A 13,297-nucleotide genomic window follows, 5' to 3' on the forward strand; every position below is an offset into this window, starting at 1 on the left:
ACCGCCCTCTGAGGCAGAGAATTCCACAGACTCACCACTCTCTGTGAGAAAAAGTGTTTCCTCGTCTACGTTCTGAACTGAGTTTTTTCCGTTTTTGTACACCAGTTGGGTGTTTATGCTGAGTTAAAGGCTTCATTCATACTGGACAGGAACGAGAATGGCAGCGTGTTTTTTTTTGTTTGAACTAGGGGCAGCTCGGGGAATGGGGCAGAAGGGGAGGAGACCAGTTTTTTTTAAACAACCTCCTGCCCCCTCCTGCTGTGCCCATTTGGGCTATCCAGAACGGAATCTGAAAATGCTGTTTACATTTTGTTTTAAATAATTATCCTCCATGCATGTGAGGACTTGTTTGTTGCAACTTCTGTAGCTCAGTCGGTGCCTGTTAGGTGCAGGATCAAAGCTGAGATAGCATACCTAGTGTTGTTCTGCAGTAACAGTTGGACTTTGGATAGACTTGGAAGTCAGCCAGTTCTTTCTTCTCCCAAACTGATCTCCGTGGACTGTTTTTCAGTGAGTAAGCTAGTCCCAGTGGAGCCGGAGATTTGGTTGGGGGGGGAGGGAGGAGGTGAATGCTGAGAGAATGGAGCAGCTGGGCTTGTACACTCTGGAGTTTAGAAGGATGAGAGGGAATCTCATTGAAACATATAAGATTATTAAGCGTTTGGACACGCTAGAGGCAGGAAACATATTCCCGATGTTGGGGGAGTCCAGAACCAGGGGCCACAGTTTAAGAATAAGGAGTAAGCCATTTAGAACGGAGACGAGGAAACACTTTTTTTCACAGAGTTACTCCAGCACTCCGTGGAACGTCACCTATCCATGTTCTCCACAGATGCTGCCTGACCCGCTGAGTTGCTCCAGCACTCCGTGAAATGTCACCTAGCCATGTTCTCCACAGATGCTGCCTGACCCGCTGAGTTACTCCAGCACTCTGTGAAACGTCACCTATCCATGTTCTCCACAGATGCTGCCTGACCTGCTGAGTTACTCCAGCACTCTGTGAAACGTCACCTATCCATGTTCTCCACAGATGCTGCCTGACCCGCTGAGTTACTCCAGCCGTGAAACGTCACCCATCCATGTTCTCCACAGATGCTGCCTGACCCGCTGAGTTACTCCAGCACTCTGTGAAACGTCACCTATCCATGTTCTCCACAGATGCTGCCTGACCCACTCAGTTATGGTGCAGCAGCATCTATGGAGCTAAGGAAATAGGCAACGTTTCGGGCCGAAATCCTTCTGGAAATAGGCAACGTTTTGGGCCGAAACCCTTTCGGGTTTCGACCCGAAACGTTGCCTATTTCCTTAGCTCCATAGATGCTGCCTGACCTGCTGAGTGACTCCAACACTCTGTGAAACGTCACCTATCCATGTTCTCCACAGATGCTGCATTTTTTGTCTATATTTGGATCTTAGCTGAGAACAAAGAAATCTGATCTCACTGAAGTGAGCCTGATGAGGAGATGATGCCTGTGGCGTTGGGAACCTGGTGTCACAGTCTCCAAAATAAAGGGGCTGTCTATTGAGGAAAAGTCGCAAAGATATTTCTTCAGCTAGAGTGTAATAAATGTCTGAAATTCTCCACCCAAGAACACTGTGGCGTCTCGGTCACTGAATTGATACATTTTTAGATAGTAAGGAAATCAAAGAATATGGGATTAATGCAGGAAGATGAGCCTTGATCTTTTTGAATGGTGGAGTGGACACGAAGAAGGGCTGAATGGCCTTCTCTTGCTATTATAAGAACATAGAAATCTAGAACAATTTAGCAAGCCCTTTAGCTTGCTGTGTTTGTGACCAACTCTGATGCCAAATTAAACTGAGCCCATCTGCCTGCATGTGAACCCTATCCCTCTGATCCCTTCTTGCCAGGAGCTGATTGTCGTCAGGGGTGAGAACCAAAGATAGGGGCAAGAGAGGAATGGTCTTGGAAAAGTCAGCGATGTGTATTAAAAACAGGATGCTTGAAGCTTGGCAGGCGGTGGAAGATATGTCGGGACAAGTCTAGACTTATTTCAAACTGGAAGAAGTACCTTGAACTTAATCACGCAATGTACAATTGCACTGACTGGCAAATGAGAGGGAATGCTCAGATTGCCTCTATTCTCTGTGTTTTGGTTTGGGATGTCAGCTTGGTTCATTTTGGAGCGCTGGGCTTTTGGTGGGGTTGGGCTGAGGGTTATGTGGGTCACGCCATGATGTGTGTGCATGACCTGAAATGCCATGCCAACACTTGGCGAGCACTATGCTTCAGATCAACGGTTAAATCCCCCCTCCCACAGCCACCGAGAACAGGTTCTTCATTCAATTGCCATGTGATTGGATGTAATATAGAACCACACAATGTCGAATTAGGCCATTAGGCCATTACTGAGATGAGAAAATCATTTTTTTTCACACACAGAGAGTGGTGAATCTGTGGTATTCTCTGCCACAGAAGGTAGTTGAGGCCACAGTTCATTGGCTATATTTAAGAGGGAGTTAGATGTGGCCCTTGTGGCTAAAGGGATCAGGGGGTATGGAGAGAAGGCAGGAATGGGATACTGAGTTGGATGATCAGCCATGATCATATTGAATGGCGAATGGTGCAGGCTCGAAGGGCCGAATGGCCTCTACTCCTGCACCTATTTTCTATGTTTCTATGTATATTTAAGAGGGAGTTAGATGTGGCCCTTGTGGCTAAAGGGATCAGGGGGTATGGAGAGAAGGCAGGGATGGGATACTGAGTTGGATGATCAGCCATGATCGTATTGAATGGCGGTGCAGGCTCGAAGGGCCGAATGGCCTCTACTCCTGCACCTATTGTCTATGTTTCTATTCAACCCCTCTTGTCCTCACCGATGCAAGCATGGCTTTCTCTACTTCTTTTTGGGATATATCCAGAACAAACATTGTTCATTACCTTTGATAGAAGTCAGTTCCTTCTAATAGAATTGTAGTTTAGTCTGTTAGATAACTCCTTTAGAGGCATACGGTTATAAAGCACTTCCGGAAGCAAGCTCTTTGGCCCAACTCGTTGATGCTGACCAAGATGTCAACCTGAGCTAGACCCATTTGCCCACCCCCTACCCATATCCCTCTAAACGTTCCTTATTCATGTACCTGTCCAAATATCTTTTAAACAAGCCCAACTCCCTTTAAATCTTTCCCATATCGTTGATAAATCAATGTACTTTAGTTTTAACTTCTTCTAGTCTGGGTAAAACTGTGACCATTCACATTATCTACACCCCTCATGATTTTATCTATGTACTATTAACAGTCTCATCTTGTATGTGTGTGTGCGTCTGTATGTGTTTTTGTATCTTCGCCAAAATGCTACATGGTGGTGCTCATATTTTTACATATTCTGACTCACATTTTCCCCCTCCATGCAGTAATCAGGTTCACTTACGATTTCATCCTATATTTCACAAGTTATTGACAAAACATATTCAAAAAAAGGCAAAAAACGGTTCTCAACACACAGCCTTTTTCCAGGACTTTCCACTGATGATGTCACAATGCCACTCACAGTGCACCAATCACAATGGGCTCTCAAGCTACCGAGTGCCCCAATGACATCACAATGGGACGTTGCCAACGGTAACCGCAGCTTCTCACAGACAGCCTTTTACCAGGAGCTTCCAGTGATGATAATCACAGTGGGCTTTCAAGCTGCCGAGTATCTCTAGGGCACAGACCCACCCTATTGCCTTCCCCAATTTAGGAATTTGGTCAGTGATGGAGACTGGGATGTAGAAGGTTAAAGGCACCCAATTAGAAGTGTTTGATAATGCCCTTCATAAAAAGATTAAAATTAGGGCTGATGGGACTAGGGTTAAATTGGCAGAGGTTGCTCAGATTTCAGGAAATAAAGAATAAGAATAAATGGGTCATTGTCAGAATGGTGCGCTGTAACTAGCTAAATGCCTTGGGGATCGGTGCTATTTACAGCCGACATCAATCACGCAGATAAATAGTTAGATTGTAATGCACCCGAGTTTGTGACATTGCAAAGCTGGTGGGAAAGTAAACTCGGATGAGGATTCGAGGATGCTGCAAGGGATGGGTTGGTTATGTGAGGAGGCAAGGCAGTGGCAGAGAGAGGGAAATGCTCCCCGGACATCGCCTAGTCTCCGCTCACTGCGGGTGTTGTTGCCGCTTCACTCTCACACACACAGCCTAACACACACACTGGCACGCACAAGGTTTAAAAAGATGTGGGCCAAATGTGGATGAATGGGACTAGTTTAGATGGGGCATCTTGATCTGCATGGACAAGTTAGGATGCAGGGCCTGTTTCCATGCTGTAAGACTTTGACACACTGTAGAAAGGGTGCAATTGCTCTGGAGAGGATCCAGGGGCAATTTATGAACATATTGGCAGGGCTGGAATTTTATTTTTCACTTTGAAGAAAGAGTTGATTACTGGGATTGTATTCTCTGCAGCAACGGAGATGACGAAAAGGCATAGTTAAGGTGAATAATATTATGAGAATAGGACCTGTTTCGCTTAACAAAGTGTAGGAAGGAACTGCAGATGGTGGTTTAAACTGAAGATATACTGAAGATATACTGAAGATAAACTGAAGATAGAATAACTCAGCAGGACAGGCAGCATCTCTGGAGAGAAGGAATGGGTGATATTTCGGGTCGAGACCTTCAGACTGAAGAGGTTGAAAACCAGGAATAAAACACAATGACTGGAGAGGTGTGTTATCCAACTAAGGGCAGAAATCAGATTCATGTGTTTATCTTTATTGACGTGACACCATAATAAATATATTGCAGAAAATAAAATGTAATGGGGTGGCACAGCGGTAGAGTTGTTGCTTTGCAGCTCCACAGGCCCAGATTTGATCCTGACTATGGGTGCTGCCTGTACAGTATTTGTACGTGTAGGATACAAATGGTGTATGGTAGATTGCTGGTCGGTGCGGACTTGGTGGGCCGAAGGGCCTGTTTCCATATATATGTTTTACATATATATCTTAATTTCATTGAACCATATACGATTGAATATGTGGCATTATTTTTGTTTTGTTTCTATAGTCAAAGGGTAAGGTTGATTGATTTATTTGTGCAGAACAGTGATGGAAGTATGACTCCTCTTGCCTTGTTTCTATGTTTTTGTTTCTCTTATATATAAGCATAACAGCATGAATTATAATCTGATTTCCTTACATGAATATACTAAGGATATAAATGTCATTCATGTGCTGCACCTGTTGATCAGAGCCTGGCTCTACAGTGGAATGTAATTAGGAATGTAATTTAGCCTAACCTTATTCATACCTAATCCAATTTAAAGCATAAATGTTGCATTCAAGTGTAAGTTAAAAGACTCGCTACAGTATGCACCAGATTGCACAATTTCAAGCTGAAAAATGCAAAAGCTCCCTACCCCCCTCCCCACACCCTCTCCCCCTCGGTTGCTCCACTCCCTCACTCTTAAATCTCACCCAATGTTGGCAGCCCAATATTCGACCAATTCTGTCAACTGTGTGCCCTGACAGACTGGAACCAACCCCAGAGGTTAAAGTGACAGCATCATTATTTGAGCCAACCCACCTCGAATGTTTATCCAGCCTGTTCGAATCCAATCTGAACTTTCCTACCTACCAACCCCCACACACCACCTTCCCCTCATTTCCTTCAACCCAGGAAGGTTGTTTGGATAGGAATGTAAGGACTGTCTCAAATTGGTTGACCACACAACTTGTATTTCGTGTAAATCAATATTGAATTTGAATGGCTGTGACTCAGGCTAATGCCAGGGATTTGATAATTGACAGGTTCGTTCCAGGCATTCTTGCGTTTTCAAGGCTGGTGCTGTATTGTCAATAATTTAAATGGATACAATTGTGGATTTGTGCAGCCCGCTTTGGCCGACTGCTGACACATTTGATGGATGCATTTATTTATAAATCTCATTGAAATGAATGTGCAGGTCCGTACACACGCAGTAGCTCAGCTGGTGAGAGTGTTTATCCCGAATGACCCATGACCTGGGCATGCGCAGTTGTAATACCGAACTCTCTTATTGGGATTGGGTATTTCTTCTTCTCAATCGGAATTAGCCAACCTCTGATTTTGAAACGGTGGCAGTGAAGCTCAGCGAATGAGCCTATTGGAAAAAGGAGATGGATGGATTCCCGGAGAATTAGCGGGTGTGGGGGTGGTGCAGGAAGGTAAAGGTGAAATCGAAGGCCAGCCTGACTGTGGTGGGGCTGAATGGCCCGTCAGAAATAATGCACCAGGTCTAATTGATTCTCCAAGGTGGCCTGTTAGTATAACTTTGTTCTCTGTAGTAACTCCATGTTTAATGTAATTTTAGCAATAGTATTTTGGAAAAGGACAGATATATGGATAGGAAGCGTTTAGAGAGATATCGCCTAATACAGGCAACTGGGGCGAACCTTGGTCGGCATGGATACGGTGGTCTGAAGAGCCTGTTTCCGTGCTGTATAGCTCTATGATTCCATGACTCGGAGTGGCTGTGGTATTTGGGATGACGTTTGTGTCGAATAAATCCCAAACCCTTGTAGGAGGAGGGGAAGGCTCTTGGAATTGCATGGCTTCCATAAAAGGGAAGAAATAAGCCGCAGATGCTTGTCAGTGGCGGTTGGCAAAGCCATTCACCAACAAGGGTAGCCATGCATTCGGGCAAAGACAGGTCAGCTCATGTGACAAGGGGGACACCAGCTATCGTTGAGCAGTGATGTGACACACTGTAAAGGGTCTATACTTGGACAGAGACTTGCAGAGAGACTGCTGCAGAACAGCAGAACCTCGGCTGGCACCATTCCCAGAATTGCTGTCATCCATCAGGAGCACCGTCCCACAACAGGAATGTTGCAGTCGGACCTTTTACTGCTGCCAACATGTTGATGCTTTGCTGCTACTTGAAGTCTGTTATATATATAGATCAGTTTGATTTTTAAAATACGCACGTTTAGTCATGCCTGACTCGACAGGCCTGAACCCAGCTTGTACTTTAACCATGTGGCATCTAGTTTTAGTGAAGGCTGGAGAGGTTGCCTTTGTGGACTTGTTTGGAGTAATGGGGGGTGGGGAAAGGCAGAGGGGAATGTTTTACCCAGTAGAATGACATACACATGCAAGAATAGTATAAATGTGCTCTTATTGAGACAGCTAAGATTCTGTGGACAAGGTGGATGTTGATACAGACCTGAGGAACATTGTTTCAGAATTCGACATCTTTCATTTTGATAGAGATGAGGACGAAGTTCTTCTCCCAGCGGGTGATGGGTCTTGGAATTCTCTACCCCTAAGAGTTATTGAAGATATTGAAGGCTGAGATGGACATTTTTAGATCCAAGGTTTATGCGGAACATGTAGGATAGTTGAGCTGAGGCCAGTGCGCAGCCTTGCTTCATTGGAGTGGTGGAGCAGGCTAAAGATGCCGACTGGCCTATTCCTGCTCCTATTTCGCCTGTCATTATGTTACGATGGTATGGGTGCTGATAGATATTTTATGAAGGAGTTGACAGGCAGCTGAGGGAAGAAGATATTGGACAATATCCTTTAAGACCGAGATGAGAAAAACATTTTTCACCGTTCCCCAACTTCGTGAAGCCAGCTTACTTCAGGATAATGTTTGAAGGATTTGAAGTGCAGTGTGGGATAGCATTCTGGGTGTGTATGCTAATCACGGACACAGACAGTGTACAAATCTTGCATTCTGTATACTATTTATTAAATGGCGTTCAATAAATTTCTGGAATCTCTGGAACTCTCTGCCACAGAAGGTAGTTGAGGCCACACAGTTCATTGGCTATATTTAAGAGGGAGTTAGATGTGGCCCTTGTGGCTAAAGGGATCAGGGGGTATGGAGAGAAGGCAGGTACGGGATACTGAGTTGGATGATCAGCCATGATCATATTGAATGGCGAATGGTGCAGGCTCGAAGGGCCAAATGGCCTCTACTCCTGCACCTATTTTCTATGTATCTAATATAAAGGGTTTAAAATGCCTTTAGTGAAGTGGTAGCAAATCCAACAAATTTTAAAAATGTACATTCACCATACTTAAACGAAAAGAGCTTGCCCAATAATGCTGGGTTGCCAATGGACTGGATACAATTTTGACTTTTGCAATAAATTTCGACAGTTATATGGATAGAAAGGATTGATTGGGATATGGGCCAAATGCAGGCAAATGGGATTAACTCAGAATGCCAATTTGGTCAGCATGTCCATGTTATGACTGCTTGCTGAGAGCACACTGGGTTTGTTGAGCAGGATACCAATTTAATCTGGTTACCTCCGAACCAGTCACTTTTTTGTTTGTGGTGTTAATGAGACGTTCCCGAATTATCTTCCTGTGTTTGCATTCTTGTCCAACCCAGCGTCGAGCAGGGAGTTGGGAATACCACCAAGTCCAACCCTTCGAAAAGGCACCGAGACCGTCTTAACGTGGAGTTTGACAATCTGCTGAGCCTGCTTCCAACCACTGAGGATGTCGCTGGAAGGATGGACAAACTGTCCGTACTGCGTCTCAGCGTCAGCTGCCTCCGACTTAAAAGGTTCTTTGAAGGTAAGGGCTTTGGACATATTGTCTGAATATACTGTGTGCTGATGCCCAAAGTGGTCTGTGACTACCTTTTGTGAAGTCGTAGAGCATTTTCTGCATAGAAGCAGGCCATTCAATCCATCGTGCATGTCAAGAAAGTGCTGCCCAGCCCAATCCCCAATCCCCAATCCTACCTCCAGCACTGAGATCTTGGGGCCGCTGGTCACGCCTCTTCAAGTATGCATTTAGCACTTGATTAGCATTTCACCCAGAGAGTTGTGAATCTGCGGAATTCTCTGCCACAGAAGGCAGTGGAGGCCAATTCACTGGATGTTTTCAAGAGAGAGTTAGATTTAGCTCTTCGGGCTAACGGAATCAAGGGATATGGGGAGAAAGCAGGAACGGGGTGCTGATTGTGGATGATCAGCCTTAATCATATTGAATGGCGGTGCTGGCTCATAGGGCCGAATGGCCTCTACTCCTGCACCTATTGTCTATTGTCTGTTATATAGTTTCATTTGACGATCCCTCCGACATATCATTCCTTCATACGGTTGTGATTGTTTCTTTAACCATTACTTTCTCCTGTATTACTTTCTTAGTTGCTCCATCATTTTGTGTCTATCTTCGGTTTAAACCAGCATCTGCAGTTCCTTCCCACAGGTGTCAGGGATTACAAAGAGAAGGCAGGAGAATGGAGTTGAGAGGAAAAGATAGATCAGCCATGATTGAATGGTGGAGTAGACTTGATGGGCCGAATGGCCTAATTCTACTACAATATATGAGCTAAAGTCTGTAGAGCAGGAGCTAATTTGCACAACAAGATCTTATAAATAGTATTTGAAACATTGATCAGATAAAGCAAGGTTCCAGTGTTGGACGTGAATGCAGGCCCTTCCCGATTGCGAGCCGAGAATGCTATCCCATTGTCGTGACTGATGCTTATCAACATGGTGGGTGGCCTGCTAAATGAGAGCTTGCTCCTAAAGATGTAAACCCCGTGTTAAATTATCAGGTAAAAGCAGTAAAGGGCTAGGGTTGTCACGGATCTCTGCCTAGGAACAGCTAATCTTGTAGAGAGTGTACCTGGAGCATTGGTCCAAGCTCCACTGAAGCCTGGCGGAGGAAGAGTCATGATCATAGCTTAGAATAACCAAGGGTTAACATGGAACTAAAGGGCCCTGGAAATACCAGAATTTCATTCAAAAGTCCAGAATTTTCCCCTAAAAAAAAAGAATTCCATTCCATTTCCCCGAATTCAAACCGCTTTCAGGTTTGTGACTTGGGCCTAGCCTGAGGCCTACGCTTCCTGTGTTCTTTAGCAACCATTGGAAAGTAGCCAAGAGAGACTGCACGGTGAATGGCATCCAGAAATTTAACTGTGGAAGGCCTAACCAATGGAGCTGTTGTCCACAGCACTTGCAATCAGAGATGATAACCTCAAGGCCTGCGACTTGGGCTCTTATTTTTTTTTTCCAGTCACCTCCCCCTCCCTTAAGTATGTCAAAAATTTCCACTCTCAAAAGGTTGCGTCCCTGAAAGGGTTAATCCAGCAGAGATTACCTGTTGTTCTGTGACCTGGAAAGTGTGTGGTGTGTAGAGAGGAAGGAGTTGTCACGAGATATTAATTTGAGTCGGGCTTTTCAATTCTCAGACTGAGATTTCTTTGTGCGGAGGCGAGGTTAGTAACAGAGATAAGCAAGTCGCAAGATCTCTGAATAATGGCATCCTTTCTATGGGTAAAGGCCTAAGTTGTTCAGTTACATTTCAAGGACTGAATTCAACGGCCAGTGTTTTACTCTGGCAGAATTTGATACCAACAGACTAGCTGTCTGTGTTTATCGCCCCCTCAGACTGTCTGCGTCTGTGCTAGTGTCTGTGGGCCCCGTCTGGCTGCCTGTCTGCATCCCACCCAGCTGCCATTGCCTGGGTCTTTGACTCGGTCTCTTTGCCAAAAAAAGTGTTTTGTCATCTCCGTTCTAAATGTTTTATCCCTTATTCTTAAACTGTGGCCCCTGGTTCTGGACTCCCTCAACATCGGGAACATGTTTCCTGCCTCTAGCGTGTCCAAGCCCTTAACAATCTTGTATGTTTCAATAAGATATCCTCTCATCCTTCTAAACTCCACAGAGTGTACAAGCCCACAGCCGCTCCATTCTCTCAGCATATGACAGTCCCGCCATCCCGGGTATGAACCTGGTGAACCTACACTGGGCTCCCTCAATAGCAAGAATGTCCTTCCTCAAATTAGGGGACCAAAACTGCACACAATACTCCAGGTGTGGTCTCACTAGGGGTCTGTACAACTGCAGAAGGACCTCTTTGCTCCTATACTCAACTCCTCTTGTTATGAAGGCCAACAGGCCATTGGCTTTCTTCGCTGCCTGCTGTACCTGCATGCTTACTTTCATTGACTGATGAACAAGGACCCCCAGATCCCATTCCCAACTTGAATCATTTCCTTCTCTCTTGGAAATGTCTTGCTGGCAGTCCTATGTCTGCTTAGCAGTGACATGCAAGCTGTGATTCTAATCAACAGGCCCATTGCAGACTGGATGTCATCACTCCCACCCTCCTCCCAGTATTCCTCATTAGAATGTTGCACCTCACCTCCAAGCTCCGCTGGTCCGGAGCTCATCCGGAAGAAAATCCGGACACCGCAACCGTTACTGTCTCCACACCAGAATCAAGGTGGCGCCTCACTCGTCATTGATTTACAAGACCCAGCTAATGATTATGCAGGAGCACGTTCATAGACTGAGCCAGCAATTGCTGACTCATTCACTGAATTGCCTGAGAGAATGGGCCTTAGATTTGACACCGACAAAACACTCTACTCTCGCTGTACACCGTCCACTGAAAGTGTGTGTGTCTGTGTGTGTGTGTCTGTGTGTGTGTCTGTCTGTGTGGTGAATCTCTGGAACTCTCTGCCACAGAGGGTAGTTGAGGCCAGTTCATTGGCTATATTTAAGAGGGAGTTAGATGTGGCCCTTGTGGCTAAAGGGGATCAGAGGGTATGGAGAGAAGGCAGGTACAGGATACTGAGTTGGATGATCAGCCATGATCATATTGAATGGCGAATGGTGCAGGCTTGAAGGGCCGAATGGCCTACTCCTGCACCTAATTTCTATGTTTCTATGTGTGTCTGTGTGTGTGCGCGTGTGTGTGTGTGCGCGCGCATGTGTGTGTGTGTGCATGTGTGTGCGCGCGTGTGTGTGTGTGTGTGTGCGCGCGCGCGCGTGTGTGCGTGCGTGTGTGCGTGCGTGCGTGTGTGTGCACGCGTGTGTGTGTGCGTGCGCGCGTATGTGCGCACCTGTTTGTCTTATTTGTTCACGTATAGCCTGTCCGTATAGGGCCCGGGTTTAATCTGCGTTTGAGATTACCAGAGATTGGTTTTAATTGGACATCATGTTTGGCACAGACATTGTGGGCCGAAACGTCTGTTCCATCCTGTTTGTGTGTGCCTGTGGGAGAGGGAGATAGAGAGTGTCTTTGTATAATGTGTGTGTCTGTCTTTGCCTGTATTGGCTCTGAATTGGCTTTTCCCTGGGGGTTCATGTTGATTTTGCAGGACATTCAATACCACACTGTAAATATTTTCCAACTGCTTTGCCATCGCTTTCAGCCGGTATTGTTAAGTCGGGCCTTTCGTGCCAAAGCCTGAAGCTGGATGTGAGCCAGCGATTGTTAATGGCAGATTGAGGAATGTAGGGGCCGACTTGTTTGTGCTGATAGACTTCAGCAGAGTTATGTTGTGACAGATTATCTCCAGCATTGTACCTTTCCCCCTCTTTGTTTCAGCTGCTTTTCTTTCTACCTTTAAGTCGCCTTTAAACAGCTACCCACGCACACTACTAGTGGCAATTGTTAGTGAGCAATCCTGATCGGGAACCCGATCAGGATTGCTCACTAACAATTGCCACTAGTAGTGTGCGTGGGTAGTTATTTTATTGTTTTCCCAATTCTTGCCTTGCCTCAAAAAGGCTGGCAGTATCATCAAAGACCCACACAAGATCCTGGCCACACACTCATCTCCCCGCTACCTTCAGGTAGAAGGTACAGGAGCCTGAAGACTGCAACGTCCAGGTTCAGGAATAGCTACTTCCCCACAGCCATCAGGCTATTAAACCTGGCTCGGATTATTAATAACCACTTTCTGTTATTTGCACTTTTTACCAGTTCATTTATTCATGTGTGTGTGTATATATTTATATCATGGTATATGGACACACTGATCTGTTTTGTAGTAAATGCCTACTATGTTCTGTGTGCTTAAGCAAAGCAAGAATTTCATTGTCCTATACAGGGACACATGACAATAAACTCACTTGAACTTGAACTTGAAGGTGACAAAAATGGCTGGTTACATTTCCCTTCCCCTTCCCAATGCAGGCTCAGCTAATTCAACTCTTGTCAAACAGGCCTGTTTTTTTTGTTGCCCCGTAAATGGTTTTTATTAGATTTTCAAACAAATGTACAATTTACAAGGGAAGGTAGAAAGCTCAAACAATTTAAAAAACACTTAAACCAAATTATCAAATTAAAATATTACAATTTTTTAATCTATAATATATTCAACCTCCTGTGGTGACGAGTGTTCGCAGTAGGCCTCCACAGTCCCCATGGACACCGCGGGTTCCCTCTCTAGGGACACGCGGGCACGGACATAACCCCGGAAAAGGGGCGGGCAACCGACCGCTGTGCGGCCATCGACTGCCCGCTGCCTGGACCCGCGGATGGCCATCTTGGCCAGGCCCAGGAGCAGACCGACAGGGAGACC

At 45.5% G+C, this 13,297-nt stretch overlaps 1 protein-coding gene across 1 annotated transcript in view; it reads left to right on the forward strand.

Moving 5' to 3' along the window:
- Positions 1-13,297, forward strand: part of LOC129714643 (aryl hydrocarbon receptor-like) — a 37,101-nt gene that overhangs the window by 4,144 nt on the left and 19,660 nt on the right. The window contains exon 2 of the mRNA XM_055664362.1: positions 8,308-8,541. Coding sequence (XP_055520337.1) covers positions 8,308-8,541 — 234 coding nt within the window. The remainder of the gene's footprint in view (positions 1-8,307; positions 8,542-13,297) is intronic.

This window comes from Leucoraja erinacea, chromosome 40 (assembly GCF_028641065.1).
Source record: "Leucoraja erinacea ecotype New England chromosome 40, Leri_hhj_1, whole genome shotgun sequence".
Taxonomy (NCBI): Eukaryota; Metazoa; Chordata; class Chondrichthyes; order Rajiformes; family Rajidae; genus Leucoraja; species Leucoraja erinaceus.